The 22017-nt window shown below is 42.6% G+C and overlaps 1 protein-coding gene across 1 annotated transcript; it reads right to left on the bottom strand.

Moving 5' to 3' along the window:
• Positions 1 to 4266: 4266 nt before the first annotated feature.
• Positions 4267 to 21534, bottom strand: LOC139294270 (inactive pancreatic lipase-related protein 1-like). Its single transcript, XM_070916123.1, has 12 exons — positions 21480 to 21534; positions 19625 to 19776; positions 19105 to 19224; positions 15512 to 15646; positions 14701 to 14809; positions 13636 to 13755; positions 13206 to 13322; positions 11527 to 11645; positions 9613 to 9742; positions 8334 to 8448; positions 6965 to 7132; positions 4267 to 4336 (listed from the first exon to the last, which is right to left on the bottom strand). The coding sequence occupies exons 1-12, from the start codon at positions 21532 to 21534 to the stop codon at positions 4267 to 4269; spliced, it is 1410 nt and encodes a 469-aa protein (XP_070772224.1).
• Positions 21535 to 22017: the final 483 nt, after the last annotated feature.

Below are 22017 nucleotides of genomic sequence, written 5' to 3'. Positions count from 1 at the left end.
AACCTCTGTAGTCTCATTTAGCCGCTTGTTAGCAACCGCCTTTTTTAAAGACACGTAAAAGCTTCGAAATTCACGAGTGGGGGGATATCTACTGACGTATTTTATGTCGTAGAACAAAATCTTGAAATCTCTTAAGCTTGTGTTTAACCCCAGACCTTATTTCAGGCATCTCACCAAAAAACCCATTGACTTCCAGTCGAGGGAACAGGAAGTGTAAAAATGGCGACTCACTTCCGGGTTTTAGGACTCAGTCCCGCAGCACTCTGCAGTCATCGCGACTCACCAGACCCAGAGGAAGTGGCTACAGTAATTCGGTAACTCAGACTTGAAGACTCAAACTAAGACTCCTGAAGAACCATGGCATCTCAAACCGTCAAGGCGTCGAAAAAAAACAATACAGAGAAAAAACTGTTCAGCACAAAAAAGTCAGCACGTGTTTTAAAAAGACTGTACTGACCCCCCCACCTGCGCCCCCCCTGTCTGACCCATCTGTCTCCATTCAACCTCCCCCCGCCTGCTCGCTATAATAGATTTCCTCCGCTGAATCCATTTACTGTGAAGGTCAAAAAAAAAAATATTGTGGTATTCAAAATAGTTTCATTGTGGAGGTCAAACTGCGACAGCTTCAGGAAGGCGCTGGACAATTGAAATCCTTAAAACCCTTTTTGGCGGCTTTACTGTTTCTCTCTGCTTCTTCTCGGCGCTTGTCTTTTATGCTGGGACACAATGTCACGCACACTTGTTGTTGGACATTTTGTCTCTCGCCTTCGCCTTCAACTCAAAACGACACGCACGTGAGTCCTTCCACGAATGTGTGGCCAGGGGTTAAGTGTTGTTGTGCAAGCATTCCCCCAGGGGAGCGATCTTTCTCTCGCCACCTTAAATCTATACCTCACTAATTCATGACCTGTCGACAAACGCTTTGTTAGTATCAATGCCACCCCCGAAGCCACCGGCTTAAAGATCAGAAAAAAGACGCGCTGTCATTCGGAAAAACTCCCTTTGACAAACACACGTAATTACAGGAATTAGCCTGCTATTTTGTCATTAGCCTTCACTTTCAATGAGCCAATAATGAAAAGAGAAACAAGAGTCGGAGACAAAGACGGATGTCTTTGGAGGATTTCAAGACACTCCCCCCCCCCCCCCCCCCACCTCTGAGCCCACACATTCAATTTGCTGTTCTATTAATATTATTAATGTAGTCAATCTTGATGCTTTGGAAAGCAGAGAGTCCCCCCCCCCCCCCCCCCCCCTTCCTGATTAGTATTGTGTGAGCACTGATGGCTCAGCTCAGGGGAAGTCAGAGTGATTTCAAATGCACTTTGTTAGTAGCATGATGAAAATGGCAGCTCGCCTTTTTTTAAAGCCGTATATTTGCGAGCGTGATTACGGGGTGTGTGTTCAAATAAATGAAGCCAAAACAATGACACACAATCAGGACTTCATAAGCCAGCGAAAAGGCCACGGACAGATTAATAAGTGCTTTGCAGAGACACACACACACACACACACACACACACACACACACACGTACACGCAGAGGCCTTTTTTTGGAATTACAGATATATGTGACACATTAGACAAGATTTTGTCTGGGACCATTCTGTATCCAAATGAGCAGGAGAAAGCAGCGATCTCACCGTGTAATTTGCTGTGGATTCGTGTTTGCACAGATTGAGCCTGATGTCTTTCAACATTAATGAGGGTAATATTTTACCTCTCCTTGTTCTGACAGGCGCTGGCAGCGAGGACCAGCTTAGAGCATGGTCGTGTGAGCAGAGAGAGACAGAGAGGAAGACACAACAGTCGGACATGTGAAGTGTCCCTTGCATTCGTGGCTCTTGTTCAGCCTGCGACAGTAATAACACTGCAGTAATCGGGGGGGGGGCTATAAATAGCAATAAAGTGTTTAGGGGTGGTTTTATGCGAATTTGTGTGACTTCTCGGTCTGATTTCGACACACGGAATCCTTTGTCAGTGTTTGCACACCGACAAGCTAACTTAAATAAATACGTAGGCTATATTATATACGACAACACGACTGCACCGGACAAGAAGGGCCAGAGCAGACTCTACCTGCTCAGGAGACTCAGGTCTTTTGGAGTGCAGGGGGGGGGCCACTCCTGAAGACCTTCTTTGACTCCGTGGTGGCATCAGCCATCTTTTATGGAGTGGTCTGCTGGGACTGCAGCATCTCAGCTGGACAGACTGATTAAGAAGGCCAGCTCTGTTCTGGGATGCCAGATATTTATTATATCTTGATTCTCTACTTATGTCTCTAAGATGTATCTTATCTTATCAGTCTGTTTGTGTCTAATTCCTCTCTGCAGGGAGTTGCTGTGTGATGTGGACGTATAGTAACATGACATTTAAAAGGCCCCCCACCCCTCCGACATAGGAGCAAGACTCCCAGACTGAAAGAGACACAACATGTATCTTCATTTCGCATGTTTACTCGTGGTTTTGGACCTCTTTGTGGTTGTTTTGCGTCTCTTTGTGTTACGTCTCGTCCTCTTTGTTCGTCTTGTCTTGTCTTATTGTTATGCTCCATGTTGTATGTCGCGCATTTCCATTTTATTTTGCAGTACTTACCTCTCCTCTCACTTCAGACACTTCACCGGAGGGCAAACACGAATCGCCTCAGAGTAGCAGGCTACATAACCTCCCGAAAATGTATCACCCTGCTGTGTTGTTGGGTGCCAGGATCGAAGGAGTAATGACTCCAAATTAAAATGTTATCACATGCGAGCTGCCACTGCCAGTCAAAAACAAATCAAAGACAACTATGGTTAAACGCGATAAGACGAAAGGACTGGACTGAGGCGTGTTTGTAGCTCACACTTCATATCCCGTAAGGTTAAATAAAGTGTTGTCTGTAGTTATGGATACCGTCATGTGTCTGAAGGTTTGTCGTGCCCACCTCATCAGAAACTCTTTTAGCGCATTAGCTAACTTTGTTAGCTAGTTGTGTGGCCAGAGACAAAACTCATCTGTTAAATCTTTGCATTTCAAGTCTTGTAGGCCTTCATGACCATTCAGGACATAGTTATAGGCATCTAAAGATTTATACGCCCTCAGTTTCTTTTGACTATACACGCTTGGTTTCTCTGTCGGGTAAGCTAGGTGTGAATGTCTGTGCAGATGTTCGTGTACAGGTTGGCCAATCAGGTTCCATTGTTTAATGTTAACTTGAACATTGAACTTGAATATTCAGAGAAACTCGTATTTTCTGCAGCCATCGTTAAACAACAAGCCAACAGAACTTGCTAGCTAGCGTTAGCTAACATGACCGGGGAATTATTCAGCCTCCGCCCACATGAGTCCTCTTCCTTGTGCACCCGGTTGTTACACTTTGTGGTGGTTTTGCATGTCTTTGTAGTAACCTTTGTTGCCCCCCCCCCCCCCCCCCCCCAAAAAAAAACAACCCATTATTATTTGTGTGCGCGAGATCCATATTAGAACTACAACAATTAGTCAATTGAAAGAAAATGTATCTGCAGGAAGTTTGATTACTCGTCAATCATTTTGAGTAGAAACGGTGAATCAAATGTTGCACCTTTAAACCATATCTTGTACTCACAGATTAAAAAAGATCATGAGCTCCGTGGTGTCGCTCTATGAAATTGCTGATGAGGTTTCATGATGAGTGGCGGCCTTTTCTTCAGTGTCGGCCTGTAAACGTACCACCCAGACCATGTTCAAAGTCCTGTACCTGAGGAGGACCTGTGCAGTATGTGTATAAAAAGTCCTAATAAGCCTAATGTGTCACTAAAAGGTTTGAAGTGATATTTGCCTGAGGTTGAACAGAGGGTTAAGTTTGGATTGGCGTTTTTTTTTTTTAACAGTCTATAGAAATGCACCAAATAGATAGTGATAGTGACGCTTTGCTGAGTCTAGTTTCTGTCACGATTATTATAATACAAGGTGTCTTATAAAGGCAGGTGACCCTTTATTTTGTTTTATTTGGACCCCCTTGTCCCTCAACAGTGCTCATCAAAACATTAACACTGTATTTTCAGGTTAATACAAACCTGCAGTGGGGAAGCTAATTGAGTTTGGGTTTTACATCAGTTCATAGCCACATCCTTTTCTGTTTCCTTTCTCCTTTAAGTAGCTCTGCTTCAGTCCTCTGCTCTTTCATCGGGCCCCCTTCATTATCTGATGCACAACAGTAAGGATCAAAGAAAAAGAGAGAGCTGAGGAGGTTTGAATGCAACTTCTTTTATTGAAAGGCCCCCGAGTGACACTGTGATCTTGGGCTGGTTAAGCCTGGCATGGAAGCACCGACTGGATGGCATTCTCCACCACGTTCTGTGTTCCACAGAAGAGGACACTGTAAAGGAAGAAGAAGAAGGGGCACGACGGGAAGGGTTAGACTAAGACAAAGCGAAATCTTTCCCCCGTCACTACATTTTTATTTGTATTGATAGATGTATTGTAATGATATGAAATAAATCAAATCCCTTGCGTATATATAAACCTACGTGGCAATAAACCTGCTTCTGACTCTGATTCATGAAGAGAAATCTTCAGAATGCACTCTGCCATACCATCTGCCCTTACCACTAGAAGGCACTCAGGGCAGTCCCATGGTGCCCTCTTGTGGCCAGAGCTTGTCCTTGTCTCGCACTTGGGGCACAGCAGGAAACTGCTACAGTGTGACAGCCAAGCTAGTTCTTACACATGCCTACATGTTTCCTTCCTCCTCATCACTAACTATGACCTCAATGCTAAAACACAGAAGAACACATGTAACATTACACCACCTCTATGACTGAAAAAAACAGAACATTATAGGCATCATAAAAGTAGACTTATGGCAGAACTGTTGTATTGGATTGCACTAGACTGCACAGGTGTCCGTAAGAAAGTAGCCACGAATGTGTACTTTGTTTATGCATAGCCCGTGTAACATATAAAATATATACAGTACTTAACAAATGTATTAGACCACCTGTCATAAAAATGAGAAAACAAAAAATATTTTAGAAATCTGTCAAAAACTTGTTTCAAACTAAAGATTGTATTGTTATTTATTAGGCAAATAACAAACTGGAACAACTAAATAGTCCTTATTCACATGTATTATGTATTATATATCCTTTGGCCCTGATAACAGCTTGCATTCTTGCAACCACTAAAACAAATGTTTCTGTTCAGGAATGCAAGTAAATAACTGTAATTTGGCATCTCAACCCAAAAATAATAATGTGCTTTACTATTTTTTTCAGCTTTTTTGTAAAACAGTAAATTTGAGAATTCATGGATAACAACAATAATTCTATTTTAGCATTAAAGAGATCATTTTGATTAAAGAGCTTGGCTTGCACATACTGGTGGATTAACCATTACAGAGACATCAAATATTTTGGTCATCAGCAATACTGTTCATTTAGGGCAGCGGGGGCAAACACCTTACACTGGGTGGGGGTCTAATACATTTGTTAAGCACTGTATATAAACATGACATATAAAAAAAAAAATTCCTTTATATTTCCTTGAAATTATTTTCTACATGTTGGCATTGGTTGGTTTTTGCAATCATGATACAGCAGTGGCTGCTGTAGAGACGCCAGCCCCAATTTGTGACTCCTCATGTAACCACTAGGAGGTGTATTGCCAACACTGTACAAATAACAGACACATGTACAAGTATGCAGGGACGGAGGGACAGAAATGACTGATGTGTAAAGCTGGGAACTTAATGGTGAGAATCATTTTCATTTTTCATTTTTCATTTTGTACTAATTCTATTATGTGTTTGCCAGTGGTTTTTGTTCACGTGAGACTTATTTGGGTGGCCATTTTGTTAAAACGTAGAAACTTTAAATGGACTGCCTCAACCCATCCACACACCTGTTCGGCCCTGCAGTCACCTGAGCATCCCCACCTGCACCTCATTCCCTGATCACCCTTCACTACAAATACTGGTTCACTTTCTTTGCTCCTTGTCCGATTGTTGAGTCAGTTTTGTTCAGCTTCTGCGTCCTGTTTTCCGTTTGTTCTCGAGGCCCGTTGCCTGCCTGTTTGGACTTTTCCTGTGTATCGGTGTCTGCATTTATGTTACCTTGCTCCAGCACCAGCTGTGACAATAACATTTTAAGCTTGAAACCTTTCTCAAAGATAAATAGACAAAAAAAAAAAGAGAAAACAATGGTCATATAAAAACAACAAAAAGTCATATAATATGTGGTGCAATTTTTGCAGACCTACATTAGACTTGCTCATCTGTGCAGCTCCACTGTTTTTTCTCCTACTACTGCTGACTTAAATAAACCTATAGACTTCATACTATTTTATATACACTTCAAGTTTTTGGCTTTGTTGCCTCATTATTACCAGTATCATCCTGAATTGTCACTGTGTTTTCATCGGGAAACATCTAATAAATGTCCAAAATGATTAAATAATATATTATAGAATACTGACAACAGTTTCTAATCAGAAAACGTCGTATCCTACGGCGACATTCAGTTTTGTTAAATTAAAAAAATAAATCACCTAACCTTCACTGTTACATCTCTGCTGATTTTGTTGAGCATAAGCAAGCCGTTTTATTGCCAATTATTCTGCCACTTCTTTTCCTGAGAGGAGGCCACCTGAAACGGTCTGGTTCTGACTACTTCATCAGGGTAGTAGAGATTGGCTGAATAAGGTTAAGTACATCTCCTTTTTTTTTTTTTTTGAAAAGATATCGCAGCTCAAAATACCAAATGGTTGACGAAACCAACAACGGCTTCATGAAAAGTGTGTTACAAACGGTTTTAGTAATTAGCAAAGAGGACCATTATCATTTAGAGCAACCAATATTACATACAGCCTGATCTTCTCCTTATATCCACCAATTAGTCTTGAAGAGAATGGCTGATTATTAACAAGATATTACTACTTTTTTTTCTCCACTATATCGGACCTTAATGTGAGAGGACACGGTCATCTTCACAGAAAACAACAAACTTACATCTTCTTGTCTTTCCCTCTCTGCAGCTCCACCTCGGATGCACCATACTTGGGTCTCATGGGGTTAAGGATGTGGTTGTTCCACCGAAACTTCACCTCCGTCACGTCACCCACGTCCACCTCGGCGTCGATCAGCACCTCGTAGGTTCGCCCAGGCTTCATTGTGCCCCTGTCACAAAAAGATACTTCACGACGCGTAGCAGTGCAATCTGCGCACCACTGCTGTAACGCAGTTGGTTGGTGATGTGTTGCTCACGCTTTGCAAACACTTGCAATACTTCCTATATAACACATACTATACAGTAACAATCCAACTAGCCACATTTCTGTGTCATACATGTTTTTATTGGTTTCATCTGGTTTGCGCGTCACTCTTACTGTGAAATTTGAGTTTCTTTACCATTTCTGAGATGTTCAAAGTTGATTTTCCCAACAAAATCAAACTTGAGAATACTTTTACATTATTCTCTTTTATGTGAACTTAAGGAGTAAGCCATCACATTAGAGCTCTTTGTCAGTCAGCTGCTCCCTCCCACACAGTAGGCTACATGGCCAGTTCTTGAGCAGTCCATTGAGGGAGTCTCTAAATGCCTTCTCTCTCCAAACACTAGAAAAACAAGAGACACTTTGAAGCCTGTAGTTTGGGGATTACCACTCACCACCACCTTGACCCATAAAATCTACATATGGTTAATAGAGTGCTGAAGGAATGAGTAATTCCTGTTCCCTCGACTGGAAGTCAATGGGTTTTTTGGTGAGATGCCTGAAATAAGGTCTGTGGTTAACACAAGCTTAAGAGATTTCAACATTTTGTTCTACGACATAAAATACGTCAGTAGATACCCCCCACTCGTGAATTTTGAAGCTTTTACGTGTCTTTAAAAAAGGCAGTTGCTAACAAGTGGCTAAATGAGACTACAGAGGTTGTTGCGGACATTAAACACGGAAAGTCGTCTACTCACTAGTCCGCCTTTACAGCCTCGCTGTGTTTATACTCTATATCTATTTGTCTATATATCTATATCTATCTATATTCTCTTAAAAGTGAAGCTTAGCGGAGGTGACGCTGAAGTAATGCGACCGTGGTGGAGTTCCTTTATAGCCTAACGTTAGCTTTTTACTTCTGGCGATTCCATTTACGCTTCAAAACTCATAAAAGTGGTGTGAATGGAAAAATCCCAATCCCTGACCAGATCTGCCATTTAGGTAGCAGGGAGTCATGATGATCAGATAAGAGACGTTACAGTTGTTCAAGTTCTCAACAAAGAGAAGCACAACATCCTAGACAAGGAGGCAGGTCCTCATCAGCAACTTTACCTCAATCCCCCCCCCCCGGTGTGTTCCACAAGACAATGCTCTAATGTTCTTACACATACAGCTGGTACTCCTTGGTGCTGTCATTGTCTCCAGCAAGTGCTACATACATGAAGCCAGGGTTAGGCCAGCGAGGACCATCCAGGGTTACTGCCATTCTGTAGCTGTAACCTAGAAATGTAAAGAAATAGCAGGCTAAGCACTCAAATAGCTGGAACCGTATCCCTGGCACAGTGTCATAACAACTTGATAGATGCATCATTTTCCACGGGTGGGGATTATCAAAGAACATGAACAGAGCGTAGTGCAAAAAATGAAACAAACTAATTTTTTAGAAGTTTGGCATGCACCGTGTCTGCACTGCTTTCAGGAAATAGCCACAGCCTTTCAATCTGACACTGACAAAAGCTCCTGCCTTTAGACTGCTTAAACCAGTGCAGGTAGTGATTGACTGATGACCCCCTTGTGGGTTACCGTAGCTGTATGCACTTACTGCAGTATTTAATTCAACAATATTTAATTGAAAGGCTCCTTTAAAAAAATGTGTCTGTGAGCACCCGCCCGCTTTGTATTTAGCTTTTTAAAAAACTGGACCAGGTCTGAATCAAACAACCAATCAGGGTTAGCTGGCACATGACTGGCAAATCAAAACAACTCTGTACAAACAAAGGGCGTTCTACAGAACGTTCCATCTTCTGGATTGGAGTGTGGATCAGAACGGTTGGAAGAGAGGAATCAAAACACAGAACCCCCTGATTGGTTGTTTGATTCAGACCTGGTCCAGTTTTTTAAAAAGCTAAATACAAAGGGAGGCGGGTGCTCACAGACACACACACTTTTTTAAAGGAGCCCTTCAATTAGATATTGTTAGTGACATGCAATGGTCAAAATTAGTTATTTCAACCAAAATTATCATTCAATAATATTGCCTACTGTTGCTTTAATATTTTTGGAAGGATAATGTAGCATAAATTACTTTCACTCAATACCCTGGCACATCCTGTTAGTGTGCCCTGCCCTGTGGAATGCCCAATACTTGAAAACCCTAACCTAAACTTAACATAACACTCAAACTTCCCAGTACTGCTGCTCCAAGATGGAAAAATTTCCGGACGTTTGAAAAATGGCTTTGTTTTCTTGGATGACCACATTCAATTGAAAAGGATTTTAAAGCCGACTGGGGTGGAGAATGATACCAGCCTATAGAAAACGTTGTATGTTAACTATCAACTGAGCTGCAGGCATGAAAAATATACTAAGATACTTTCTCTGGACAGTAATATATGAAAAGGTTTCAGTGGTTCAGTGAGATCTTATGACGGGCAGGGGACTTACGGCCAAAGGGCTTTGAACTGCCTGTGTTGAGGAAGTACTTCGTCTTCGAAATGCCATCAGTCACAGTGAACTTGTCAGCATGGTGGCCCATCAGAGGACATTTGTTGTCTGCACATGGGAAACACTTTCCCTGTGAAGACAAGGACATAGTGAAGTGTGAAGAATGAGCTTAGCCTGTGATGGAGTGTAAGAGTCCTGTCAATGAATAGTCAGGGTAAAAGTGACAACTCTGAAAGACTTTCCCCCTTATACTCCTTTCAAATATTGCAGATTGCCACCTTATAAACACGAAGGTGGAGAATGGCTTTGGCTTTGCAATAAGTTGCTGTGTGGGAACCGGCTGACTTTGTGGCTGTCAGCTACGGCAGCAGGAATAACACCAGGGAGCGTTTTACGAGGTGAACGACAAGGAGGTGCTGTCATCTCTCAACGGGGACATAGTCGTATGAGGTCATGCTCGGCGCTCCCTGGGCCTCCTTTGATCTGGACATGTGTCCAAAGCGGGGATAAACTGTCATTAACGCCAACAGCTGCAGATACAAGCCGTCCCCTTGAAAGACATGAGGGAAGCCCATTTACATTGCCTGCTCCGCCGCAGCAAAAAATCTAATCTTGCCAAATCGACTTCTGAAACCAAAGAAATGGTTCACAGCCATATCGGTGTCATACAGCAACAGGTGGCAGTCCCATGCACATGCTGCGATGGTGGAGACATGGGCCCCTTCTTCTCCAGTCCTTCTCTTGTCTCAGTCCGTCTGACAACCCTGAGTCACTTTTTAAATTGAGGGCATGAGATGCCTCCCAGATCCCTCGTCTGTGGCCCCTAAGACCAGAAGCTTTGCAGAGATCATTACAACTGCTCTCCAGACACTTTTTTTTTAATGTAGAAATCCAGACACATTTCATAAAAAAAAAAAAATTACTGTAACACAGTGGAACTGTTTGAATTCATCTAAACAATTTCAACTTCTACTCACTAAACATCTGATAACACCAGTATTTTTAACAGCAAAGTTTCAGACTGATATCATTTCGCTGTGGAACTAGTGGATTCACTTTGGTGAACTTGCTTTTAACCAATTGCAAACTATCTTGACCGTGCTGACAAGCTGTCATATTAGTCGTGTTGCACCGTCCAATTGCATAACCCTTTTCTGAGTTGGCACGGTTCGAAGTCGGTCATGAGACAGAAGTCGAAGGTATGAATACATCTCTGCAGAAAGCAAAACTGGCTTGACTTGCTATTGAGACTGGCTAGTGCTAGCATGTAGCCAGCTAGCCTGCCAGCCACAGTGCTTCTTCAACTCGCCCGGCATGTAGTCACTACACCACCATGCTTCCACTTATTGACTGAATGAATGAACCCTGAGTCAATTTGGCGCGTAGTTAAGTTCAAATTAGTTCCTCTACAACCAGTTACAACATTACAAAGCTACTTACAGTATGTGTCAATGCAACAATGGTATACTGATAATACTTCTGTACTTAATAGAAGTACTATTTCTAATACAGAACTTTTACTTATAATGTAAAAGACAAATCAATAAGGAAGACCACCACTTCCAAGAAATTGAACATTCATCAGTGACTCATGTTTAATGACATAATGAGTATATTCTTTCTTCTTTTTTATTAAGGATGGTCTTGTGTTTCTTTTTACTTTAGTACGGTTATTTATGCTAAAGGAGGTAGGAAAGGAAACCTCAAAGCTATATTTCTTAGCATCTAGAGAATTCTACCGATCCTATCATGGCTACAACTTGAAAAACGTCCAGGTCTGCTCAAAGACAAAAGACTTTGAACATGCACCAACCAAAGAAGATATTTAAGTTTGTAAAATGTGCAATCTATTAATGTCTCAATGTGTGAATTCTTCAAAAAATAATCACTTGGGCAGTTGAACCAAAGACTTACAGCAGCAAAACTGTCCTTGTCAGAGCAGGGGAATCCTACAAAGCTTTGGGGTTTAACCACACTCTCGCTGTAGTACTGGTAGGCTCGGACATGGTTGCAGGCATCAAACTTAATGGTACCTGGCAGAAGATTGGAACGGTGGTGACAGGGAAGAGGAGAAGAAGTGAGAGGGACATGGTGTTACAAGAGGGTGAAGAGATGTGAGATGCAGATTTGAGTCTTGAATTTCAGATAGCTAAGTACAAACTCATGACCTTCTGACCAGAGGTCAGGTCACAATGATAGTTGAGTGGCAAGAAACTTTAGGTTTCTAAAGGTTTAGATGACTGAGCTGTCAATTTAAGGGAAAAATTCAAAACTATCAAGTCGCCTTACTGGTTCTGAAAGTCAACGGCAGTAAAACAACAACAAGGAGAATCTTGTAGTCAGAGTGCGAATGTGAGAAACAGAGAAACAATGTCAGAGAGAGACAGACATAGAAAGAGGTCACGGCTTCTATTGTTTTCTCTTCTGGTACAGGGCAAACACCAGGCACTCCAAGACCTTCAGCTATGTGGCCCTGGCTCCCGCTCTCCGACTCTTATCTATAGGATCGAAAGTGGCAGATTCAGCTGTGCCAAAAACACCCCCTCCGGACCCAGGCATGGCACCAATGCTGCCACTTGAGCCTCGCTGCTCAGACTGGTCAGCAGGAATAACTCTGCCTGGGTTTTCTTTACAACTTTTCCGTTGGGACACCTCCAATATTCCACAGGGGCTCTGCATTGTAAGTTGCGTGGCTAAGGAAATAGAATGTATGCGTCACTGTGTTATGTATAGGAAACATGCATGTGACGGAGCCTGTAGACTTGAGGACACTAGACAGTGTGTACGGTGTGTAGAGCACATCAAAGTAGTATATCAAAGGTCACATCATGCGCTTGTAAGTTTACTCTCTTACTTTGTGGCTTCTCAACCAACAGATACACATTTTGATTTGTATGGGAATGTTGTATTGTTCCTGATGATTATAATTTTTTTTTTAATGTCTGGTTGGTACATTGCATGGCAAATACATTTTGCAGATTAATTTGCTGATAAGTGACCCATTTCCTGAGATGTCAGATGTTCAGTGACACTGGAATCCTTAATCCTTTAAAAATTACATTCAAGTCAAGTGAACTGTTTATAACTTCTGAAGTGGTCTGAAAATAAAAACTAGGAATATTAAGTTGAATTCATTTTGAAAATAATAGATTAGTTGATTCCACTTGATGTCCCGCATGATGTTTTACAGTGCACCAGCTTATACACCGTTAGTGCTTGTTTTTCCTTTCCAGCGTAGGCAGCGGGCAAGATTCAACCCTGTTTCCAAAAATAGATTCATATATTGCTAATTCACAGAAGCATACGCATTCTGAGAGGAACATGATGCCATATGAATTAAGCTTTTAAACGACATTTTAACAAACTTTTCTTGCCCAACCCCAACCAAATGTGGGACTCAGGATGCTAACGTCAGTTCAGTTCAGATCTAGACTATAAAGACGTGACGAATGGCAAAACAATTGTCTGAGTGTGAAGGACTGCAGTCTTTGATTGGGTGGCAAAACAATATGACTATACCAAAATCGTCATCCTGATCATTGCGGTTCCTCTTCATTTATTAAAATGTGTTTGTGTGTCTCGGTTTATCTCACCCTCCCAGATGGCATCCAGGTCAATGGGGTTCCCTTTGTTGGCGGAGCAGCCAGGCATCAGCTCTCCTCCGTTGGGGTAGAAGTCAATGTGGCCCACAGATTGTGACATCCCCAGACCTGAGGGTAGAAACAGAAATCACTTTTTGTATAGAGACATACGATTCTTTCAAATGTTATCAAAATTCCAACTCCTCAGTTCCAACTCTACTAGACACCGGTCAAAATAGCATACAATTGGTTAATTGAAATTGGCTGATGTTTCTAAGAGCATGGAATATTGTTTTAAATTTTTTTCTGTAAGGATTGTCACGTTCTAAAACTACTACTACTACTTACAGATAGGAGTATACTACTGTTTTAGAAAGTGCAATTAAGACATTGAGCGAATACCTCCCAATTCTCATTCATTGTGATCAAAAGGGATACGTACCAAGTTTGGAGTTGAAAGGAAGTCCATCGCTGTGAATGACATCCACAAAGGCGGCGTCGCTGGTGTCCAGGCGCACAGAGGCGTTAGTTCCCTGGAAGTAAGGTTCAGTTGGGTCCAGTCCTAAGCAGAGAAAGACCCGTGTTTCATCACGGAGAGATCATTGGAATTTCAATGTGTAGACATCTTAATTTGCCCTAATTAAGATGCTGTCCAAGCTGTCTTCTACCAGAAGATAATGTGAAAAGCTGGTGCAGTCTACGTGTTGCTTTCAGCCCATTCTTTCTGTGTTCCTGGGCAATGTCAGTAATTCAGATTGAATGATATAAAACATTGGTTCAAATACAGGTTCACAAAATGCAATAATAATCCAAAAATATTATAATGATAATAATTATTATTAATTAATTTATTGTTTATTTAGCAGGGACAATGGACAATACATGTATTGTACCAGATATAGCTAGAAGCGTGTTCATCTCTAATCCCAACACCATTAAAAACAGACAGTTCATCAATACAAGAATTTACCAAACACTCAGTACCAATGCTGGCCACGTTCAGTGTCTCTTAGTTCAATGACTACAGACCTGATTGTCCTTCATGTTTAGTAAATTTAACATGTTTTAAAAGTACTGCACAACAATCATACATAAATATTTAACATGCTGAACATCCTCTGCCCTCTGTCCTTTTATAATAATTTCAGGAGGAGGGCAATTACTTCCTCTTATGGAAAAGAACATACTAACTGTTTTAGACAAACATGTACATAAACGACCGTGTCATCTGCATACATTTGAATATTAACTTCTGAGCAAATGGATGGTAGATCATTAATATAGATACAAAATAAAAGAGGACCTAAAATTGAACCTTGGAGTACACCAATAGAACTATTATTCAAATATGATGCAACCCATTCAATAGTATTTTCTGATACATCATGAGTTGATAATTTTGATAACCAAACTGAGTTGTCCAAAAAATGTAGAATAGCGGTCTCTTATTTCTACATGACTTCAGCTAACAGACCATTCTAAAGTGCGAGTGTTGCAGAAGGTTTACCTGTGATGCGTGCAAGGCCAGTGATCCTGCTCCCAGCGTCTCCTGCAGCATGAGCTCCAAGGCTGTGTCCGATGATATGGAACTTACCAGCCACCTGCTTGTAGTTGCCCTGCATCATGCAACATCTTAGATTGAAAGAGACTGTATCTACCACACTGCAACATGCAGTATGTCCTTCAACCACTGTGTGTGTGTGAGAATGTGAGAATATTCTCTCAGCTTGCAGGTGTGTCTGTCTTTGCCCTTTCCACTTCACCTGTTGTGTAATATGAAGTCTATTTGGGGCTTCTGTGATTACACTGATACTCAGCTGTCTGGAAGCAGCAACATGAAAAAGTTTCACATACAATGAAACAAGCATTCTGTATATGGGGATGGTGCTCCTTCAATTATGACCATCTTTTTTAAAGTCTGTCTCTTACCCTGACTTCATGGAAGTACAATTCTAAATAGCTGGAATACTCCTTTAAAGGAACCTGACGTTTGTATGATGTAGAATATATCAGAATATATCTATCTTTCTGCATCCAATACAGAGATAGGTCCATGATGTTTTCAGCCTAGCTTAGCACAAAGACTGGAAGCAGGGGGAAACTGCTAGCCTAGCTCTATCAAAAGTTTAAAAAAAATAGCTATCTCTCTTCAAGGAATCAGAAAGAAACAAGGGGTATTTCCCAAAATGTCACTTCCTTCGAGAAAGAATACTTTTTCTCAATCACTCTACCATTCATCTATCTAAAGAACTAAGAGCTACTTAGTTGTGACCTACACCTACAGTATGCCAGTGTCTGACAGTTAATGCAGTACGTACCATGAGGAATGTGATCATGGATGCCACCTGAGCAGACACCACCCTGGCATTATTGGCAGCCTGAGCATACGGAGTCTTCACACCTTTCTTCCACTCCACAGCAATGCAGTTCACATTCTCCCAGGTCAGAATCACCTAAACACAGCAGCAAGCTAGTCAACAATAGGGTTAAAGGGTCAGTTCACACAACCTACAAAAAACATGTTTTCTTGCTTACCCCTAGTAAGTAATGTAGTGCTTCACAATTAAAGCATTCGGTGTTAAATATATAATAGACAGGACAGTAACAAACCCAAGAGGACAAGAAATAACGTCAACAAAAGAGCAAAAACCTCAGTTAATAAAAGCAAGGGAATATAAGTGTGTCTTGAGAAGTATGAGAAGAAGAATGATCGAATAGTGACAAGTGAACTATTCCAAAACTGACGGGCAATACTTGGTCTCCCTTCATCCAATAAACACTGGTTAGAAACCGACCTGGGAAACTTGTGGCTACTATATGTGTAACGTCTCGTCCTGGTCATTAGTCTGTTTTGTCTTATTTCGTACGTTTTATGTTTTGTGTCGCACATTTCCGGTTTTATTTTGTAGTACTTACCTCTCCTCTCGTTTCAGACACTTCACTTCCTGCCCTCGTGTATTTCCTGCCTTCGTGATTACCTGCCCCGCCCTGATTAGTTTCATCTGGTCCTCGTTAGTCACTCACCTGTGTGTATTTAACCTGTGTTCTCGCCTCCTTCTGTGCCAGTTCGTCTTCATCCCTAGTGCAAGTGTTCCAGCGATTTTTCTTGTGTTCTTTGTAGTTTAACTCCTGTTTGGATATTTTTGACTATGTCTTTGCCTGTTCCCTCCTGGGTTATCTGCATTGTTTGACTGCTCTACCTTGTACCGAACCCTGCCTGTTTTCAGTAAAGACTGGGTTTTTGAGTCTGAGTCGTGCTTTTCGGCCCTCTCCTCTGTGATACCAGCCGTTACAATACGAACTGGCCACAATGGACTCAGCTGATTGAGATCCCACGAGGAGCAACTGTCTTCTGTGTGCACCGGAGTTCGGGAGCTCACTGATCGTCATGAGGGTTTCCAAACGCTCATTGGTGGCCAGGTCAGTCAGCTCGCTGAGCAAGGTCCAGCAACTTATCTCTCACATAGAGACATTATTGACTTTGCCACTGGCATGGGCTACGGTGGAGTGAGCAAGGTCATCACCCATTTGCAATCTCTAACAAGCTTTACGAGCACTCTCAGTAAGATTTTTTGACCACACCACTCCCAGCCGAGAGGCGGCGAGAGTACTCCTCAACGTGCAGCAGGGAAGGAGTTCTGCACTCTGATTGCTGACAGTGGATGGAACGCTCCTTCGTTAATTGACGCTTTCCGTAGGGGATTAAAAGACTCCATTAAGGACATGCGGACACCTCTCGAGCTTCCTTCTGATCTCGACTCGTTCATTGCCCTGGCTATCAAGATTGACAATAGACTTAATGAACTAGAGAAAGGAAAAAGTAAGACACTGGTCATCTTCCTCTGTCTCAACCCACCGTCCTCCCATTCAAGTTACTGCAAACCCTAAGGCATCTGCGCCCTCATCTGGCTCGGAGAAACCCATGCAGCTGGGAAGGGCAAGATTGACGACAGCGTTGCCTGTGGGACGGCAGGTGCATTTACTGTGCCCAGGTTGGCCACTTTCTCTCATCATGTCCAGTAAAAGGCAGGGCTCCCCAGTAAAGAGGAGGGTACTGGTGAGTATTAACTCCTCTTCTCAACCTTTAACTCTCGTTCAACTCATCACGCCCCAGGGAACTCAGAAGCACCAGGCCTCGTCCCACCCAGGGGACGTCTCTACTCGTTGGCGGCTCATGAGAGAAAGGCCATGGAGACTTACATCAACTCCTCACTCGCTGCTGGGATTGTACGTCTTCCTTCCTCTCCCGCTGGAGTGGGGTTCTTCTTCATGGGGAAAAAGGATACGTCTCTGTGACCCTGCATTGACTACTGTTGACTCAATGACATCACCATTAGGAACAGGCACCCCCTCTTAATTCTTTCATGTTTGAAGTGCTCCAGAGTGCCAAGGTCTTCACCAAATTGGACCTTCGCAACGTCTATCATAAGAGAGGGGGACGAGTGGAAGACCGCTTTCAACACTCCCACTGTGCATTATAAATATTTGTTATGTCTTTTGGACTGACTAACGCCCTAGCGGTGTTTCAGGCCCTGGTAAATTATGTTCTTCATAATATGTTGGATAAGTTTGTTTTTGTCTATTTAGATGACATCCTCCCCTGACAAAGCTACCCACGTCCAACATGTTCACCAGGTTCTGTCTCGCCTCCTCAATCATCAGTTATTCGTCAAAGCAGAGAAATGTGAGTTCCACGTCTCATCTGTTGCCTTTTTAGGCTTTATTGTGTCACAGAATTACATACGCATGGACCCAGAAAAGGTCAGTGCAGTCACCAATAGGCCCGCACCCACTTGTCATAAGCAAGTACAACAGTTTTTGGGGTTCGCCAATTTCTATAGTACCGTGGCGGCCCCCCTGCATGCACTAACCTCTCCCAGTGTTCCCTTCCCGTGGTCTCCTCAGGCTGAAAGGGCCTTCTCTCGGCTCAAGGAGTGCTTCACAACAGCCCCTATCCTAACCCTTCAGGACCCCAGTTCATGGCCGAGGTGGATGCTGCGGATCTGGGTATTGGAGCTTGTCTCAGCAGATGACAACAAACTCCATCCGTGTGCTTTTCTCTCCCGCAAGTTGTCTCCAGCTGAACGTAACTACAACGTGGGAAATTGTGAATTACTAAGTTTAGGTGGCACTGGAAGAATGGAAGCACTGGTTGGAGGGGGCTGAGCATCCATTTCTGGTTTTGGATTGATCACAAATACATCAGGACAGCTAAAAGACTAAATGCCAGACAAGCCAGGTGGGCCCTATTCTTTACTAGATTCAATTTCACTCTGTCATATCGCCCTGGTTCCCAGAATGTCAAACCTGATGCTCTGTCTCGGCTGTTCCCCAAATCTCTTCTCCGAGCGTCTACCAACATTATTCCGCCTACCTGTGAGGTTGGTGCAGTCACTTGGGGATTCGAGAGCTGGGTAAAAAAGGCTCTTAGTAACATTTGTGTCCTGGACAATTGTCCACAAAACCGCCTATTTGTGCCTCCTGCTGTCCGCTCTCAGGTGATCCACTGGGCCCACACCTCCCGGCAGACAGAGAGAGGCTTAATCAGGAATTGAGACCTGCCTGCGCTGCCTCGTCTCCCAGAACCCGGCCACCTGGAACAAACACCTGATCTGGGTTGAGTATGCACACAATACTTTACCTGGTTCTGCCACTGGTTTGTCTCCCTTCCAGAGGAAAATAACATGTGACAACTAAAGGGTAAGGGTTAGGGCACATTATAAACCGAAATGATGGGGTCCTCAAGTAGACACAGAGACATGGGTTCAATAGAGGTACACAACTTCCTTGGGCTAATTCAAAACTAAACGTTTCAGTAACATGCTCACAACAAACTTGTCATTATGGGTTCTTCACATCAATATTTCTTCAATGAACATCCATGAAGGAGTTTTTCAATGTGTCTTCTTACCTTACACATCTCCTGTGGCCAGTCCTCATCTTCTTTTTCCAAATAACCAGGAATGACGAATCGAGTCTTTCTCATCCCGCTGTAGTTTGATGCTTGGATGGTTTGGTCAGCCTTTATCTCCTGACAGTTTCAGTTGAAAAGCAATGATGAATAGAGTGAGAGCTTAAAGGATCTTTTCAGTACCCAAATCCCTCTTTGTGTTACTGTCCCTCTGCCAGTAACTCAGTAACTGTGGAAGAAACCCATTTGATGTGTCTAGCTTGGACTGCTGAAGCCTCATATTGACTTCATCTGAACTTAAAAATGTATTTTTGCACAGAATGAGGACTGTGGATTTCATCACTTACATTGAAATTGCTTTAGCAAGGGATCTCTTTGCAGCTAGTGTGGAGAAATTACAGTGACCAATAACCCTTTCAATGTACATATGGGCATGTGAGTGTTGTTTTAAGATGCACACATGGTTTTCACACACACTGCAGCTCCTTGTTACCTAGCAAAAGAAAATAAAACCGCTTGCCTGGTGGTAGCGGTTCTTCTGGGTAAAAAGGAGGAAGCGGGTGCCGATCTTATCAGGGTGCCAGGGTAGGATGGAGGCTGGTCTCTGATCAGTGCCCCCCCAGGGAGGAAGGTCGTTAAAGCATCCTAGCTCATCAAAACAGACATCGGCCGCTGTGTGACATGGAGAACACACCATGAAGACAAACCCTCATTTCACAATGATACTCAAGTCAGAAAAAACACATTATCTGTTCAACTCATGAGGGTTTGAAGCTTTCTAGGCTGAGAATTTCTTTCACAGACCTTCCAGATAGAACTTTGAATAAAGGTTGCAAACAGTGTACATTAGCAATAGGAAGTCCAAACAGAGTAAAAAAAAAAGTTGCATGGTTTGTACTGCCAAGGTTACAGTGTGAACCCAGCCAAAACATGTTATCCATTTATTTTGTCCATATCTGCAGCTTTATATGAAAGATATTTATGTCAAATCAAATCATCACCACAATGGACATGGCAGGCGGCATGGTGGCGCAGTGGTTAGCATGAGATAAAGCCGGGTTGGGGCTGCCCCCGTCATGTCGAAGTGTCCTTCCCGATGGAGACCAGCACCTTGCATGGCAGCTCGGTCGCCATCGGTGTGTGAATGTGTGAGTGAATGGGTGAACGAGACTTAGCTGTAAAGCGCTTTGGGAACCGTGAAGGTTGAAAAGCGCTATATAAGTGAGACCATTTACAATGGTTGTGATGCAGTTTAACTGACACATATTTTTGTTAGAACCGAACCTTCCTACCTTGGTTATCTATGATGCACTCTAGTATCTCGGCTGCTAGTATCTATTCGAGTCTTACCGTGGTTTTTATATTAAGGATGTGATGTTTACATGGAACATTAGAGAGGTCAAACCACAAATAATACATTTACATGGAGCATATAAAACCTTGTTATTCATGTACCTGTTTACATGATTCTCATCTAAAATAGTAGTAGAATAAGAATCTTTATTATCCCCAAGGGGCAATTTGTTGTGCAGCCAGCCAGACAAACAATAGACAATAAATACAATATAAAAATTATTTAAAGAGTTATTTAAAAGGCCAATTGCCGCAGGTATGAACGAGTTCTCATGTCTATTGGTCGTGCATCTTGACAAATTGTACCTGAGACCAGACGGAAGCAACTTAAAATCCTCGGACAGGGGGTTGCTAGCATCAGCTAGGATTGACTGGGCCTTCTCCAAAGTCCTAACCTTCTACACGAGGGAGGTTGTTAAACGTAGTGCCGGCAATTTAGCTGCACACTTTAATGATACCCTGTAGTCTGTTTCTGTTTTTGAGGGTAAGAGACACATACCAGCAGACATTTACATGTGCAAAACATGGACCGGAGCTCTCCAAAAATGCCGTATGCGTGTTAAAGGACTCAATGGAAAGACCTTAAACTGAACTGAACATTTGTATCATTTTCCAAACAAGTACTTTAACGGAGAAGGTTATATCTCCTAACAACTGTTCCACCAGCATGAACAAAATAAAAGGGACTGATTAATTTTTTGGGGTATATGGTAAAATTTATCAAGCAGTGGCCTGCTGGTCAGTTCATCATTACTAACTCATTCTGTCTAGCCAAACCCACAGAACTTCATTTGGAATTACGCCACATATTTCAGGCTGAAATAAGACATTTAGAATATTTGTGCTGCCATAAAGAACACAGAGTCCTAGGTCTGAATATTTCACTCAGTGTAAACATCATGTAGCTCCAATGAAGAGTTGGAACACGCTGTAACAGTACATGATGCTGTCAAACAGGATGGAACGAGATGATTTTAACAAATCAAAAAAATGTAATTATCTTAACTCTATTGCTCACTTACCATATGCTGCACCGATGAGGAAGACGAGCAGACCGAAACTCCACACCTGTGACATCTGTTGCACATAAAGTCCCGTGAGTATTTTTAGTTGTAGAGAGGTGCAACAAAGATGTGAACGGGATCGCTGCTGCGTACTCACCTCGAGGCCAGACGAGAAGGTAGTGAGCTAACGCGGCATTGCTTATAAACCCTCCGGCCAGATGCCTGTTTGCCCACGCAGGAGTGGGAAACACACAGGTGACAGGTAAGAGTGTCGGGTCAAAAACAGGTCACTCGTTACATGTGTGCTTTATACATGCTTGTACATGCCTTCACCTGAATTTGAACAGATGTCTCGATCGGCAGATATGGAGGCTGGCATGTTCTCCTGTGTGCTGTGGTCAGCAGGACTGCATAATCACAGGCCCAGTCTGTCAGCAGCTGGTAGGAATAATCTACAGTAGTGTGCAACACAGCTTCGGTATACAGAGCACGCAGTCGCCCTCATGACGAACCTGCAGCTGATTCACAAACTACCCCCCAATCTCTCAGAATGGCA

This window comes from Enoplosus armatus, chromosome 12 (assembly GCF_043641665.1).
Source record: "Enoplosus armatus isolate fEnoArm2 chromosome 12, fEnoArm2.hap1, whole genome shotgun sequence".
Taxonomy (NCBI): Eukaryota; Metazoa; Chordata; class Actinopteri; order Centrarchiformes; family Enoplosidae; genus Enoplosus; species Enoplosus armatus.
Note: the sequence above shows the minus strand (reverse complement) of the source record. Positions and strands in the feature narration are given on the sequence as shown.

Excerpts from the sequence above, each read along its gene's own strand:
- LOC139294270 (XM_070916123.1), bottom strand. The coding sequence starts at position 21,534 with ATGTCACAGGTGTGGAGTTTCGGTCTGCTCGTCTTCCTCATCGGTGCA. Across the intron at positions 13,323-13,635 it reads TCCTTTCAACTCCAAACTTG|GTCTGGGGATGTCACAATCT; the intron begins GTACGTATCCCT and ends TTCTACCCTCAG. Across the intron at positions 4,337-6,964 it reads AGAGGGAAAGACAAGAAGAT|TGTCCTCTTCTGTGGAACAC; the intron begins GTAAGTTTGTTG and ends CTTCCTTTACAG.